This window comes from Eimeria mitis, genomic scaffold (genome assembly GCF_000499745.2).
Source record: "Eimeria mitis Houghton genomic scaffold, Emh_scaff819, whole genome shotgun sequence".
Lineage (NCBI taxonomy): Eukaryota > Apicomplexa > Conoidasida > Eucoccidiorida > Eimeriidae > Eimeria > Eimeria mitis.
This window is the reverse complement of record NW_013576018.1, coordinates 4,998-5,467: the sequence shown is the minus strand read 5'-3', so window position 1 is coordinate 5,467 and position 470 is coordinate 4,998. Positions and strand designations below refer to the sequence as shown.

The 470-nt window shown below is 61.1% G+C and overlaps 1 protein-coding gene across 1 annotated transcript in view; it reads right to left on the bottom strand.

Moving 5' to 3' along the window:
- The window catches only part of EMH_0023040 (uncharacterized protein), a gene marked incomplete at both ends in the record, with an annotated part of 13,540 nt that overhangs the window by 10,535 nt on the left and 2,535 nt on the right, over positions 1-470 (bottom strand). The window contains one exon of the mRNA XM_013502057.1: positions 3-470. Within this exon, the coding sequence (XP_013357511.1) occupies positions 3-470 (468 nt within the window). The remainder of the gene's footprint in view (positions 1-2) is intronic.

Here is a 470-nt window from a genome sequence, read left to right as displayed (position 1 = left end):
CCGCCTGCTGCTGCTGCTGCTGCAGCGCCTCCTTCTCTGCAGTTATCTGGCTGCAGTACTTCACCAGCTGCTTCAGCTGCTGCTGCAGTGAGTCCCGCTGCTGCTGCTGCTGTTGCTGCTGCTGCTGCTGCTGCCCCTCTGGCTGTTGCTGCTGCTGCTGCTCTTGCTGCATCTCAGCAGCAAACAGCTGCAGCTCTTGCTGCAGTGCTGCGTGCTCATCCTGCAGCTGCTTCAGCTCCTCGCTCATTTGCTGCTGTTGCTGCTGCTGCTGCTCTCGCCGCTTCTTTTCCTGCTGCTCCTGCTGCTCCTGCTGCTCCTTTTGCTGCTGCAAGGCATCACGCTGCTGCTCCGCCTGCTGCAGCAGCTGCTGCAGCTCCTCGACTTTATGAACAGTGGCAGCTTGCTGCTCCTGCTGCTGCTGCTGCTGCAGCAGTTGCTGCTGAAGGGTATCTCGCTGCTGCTCCGCCTGC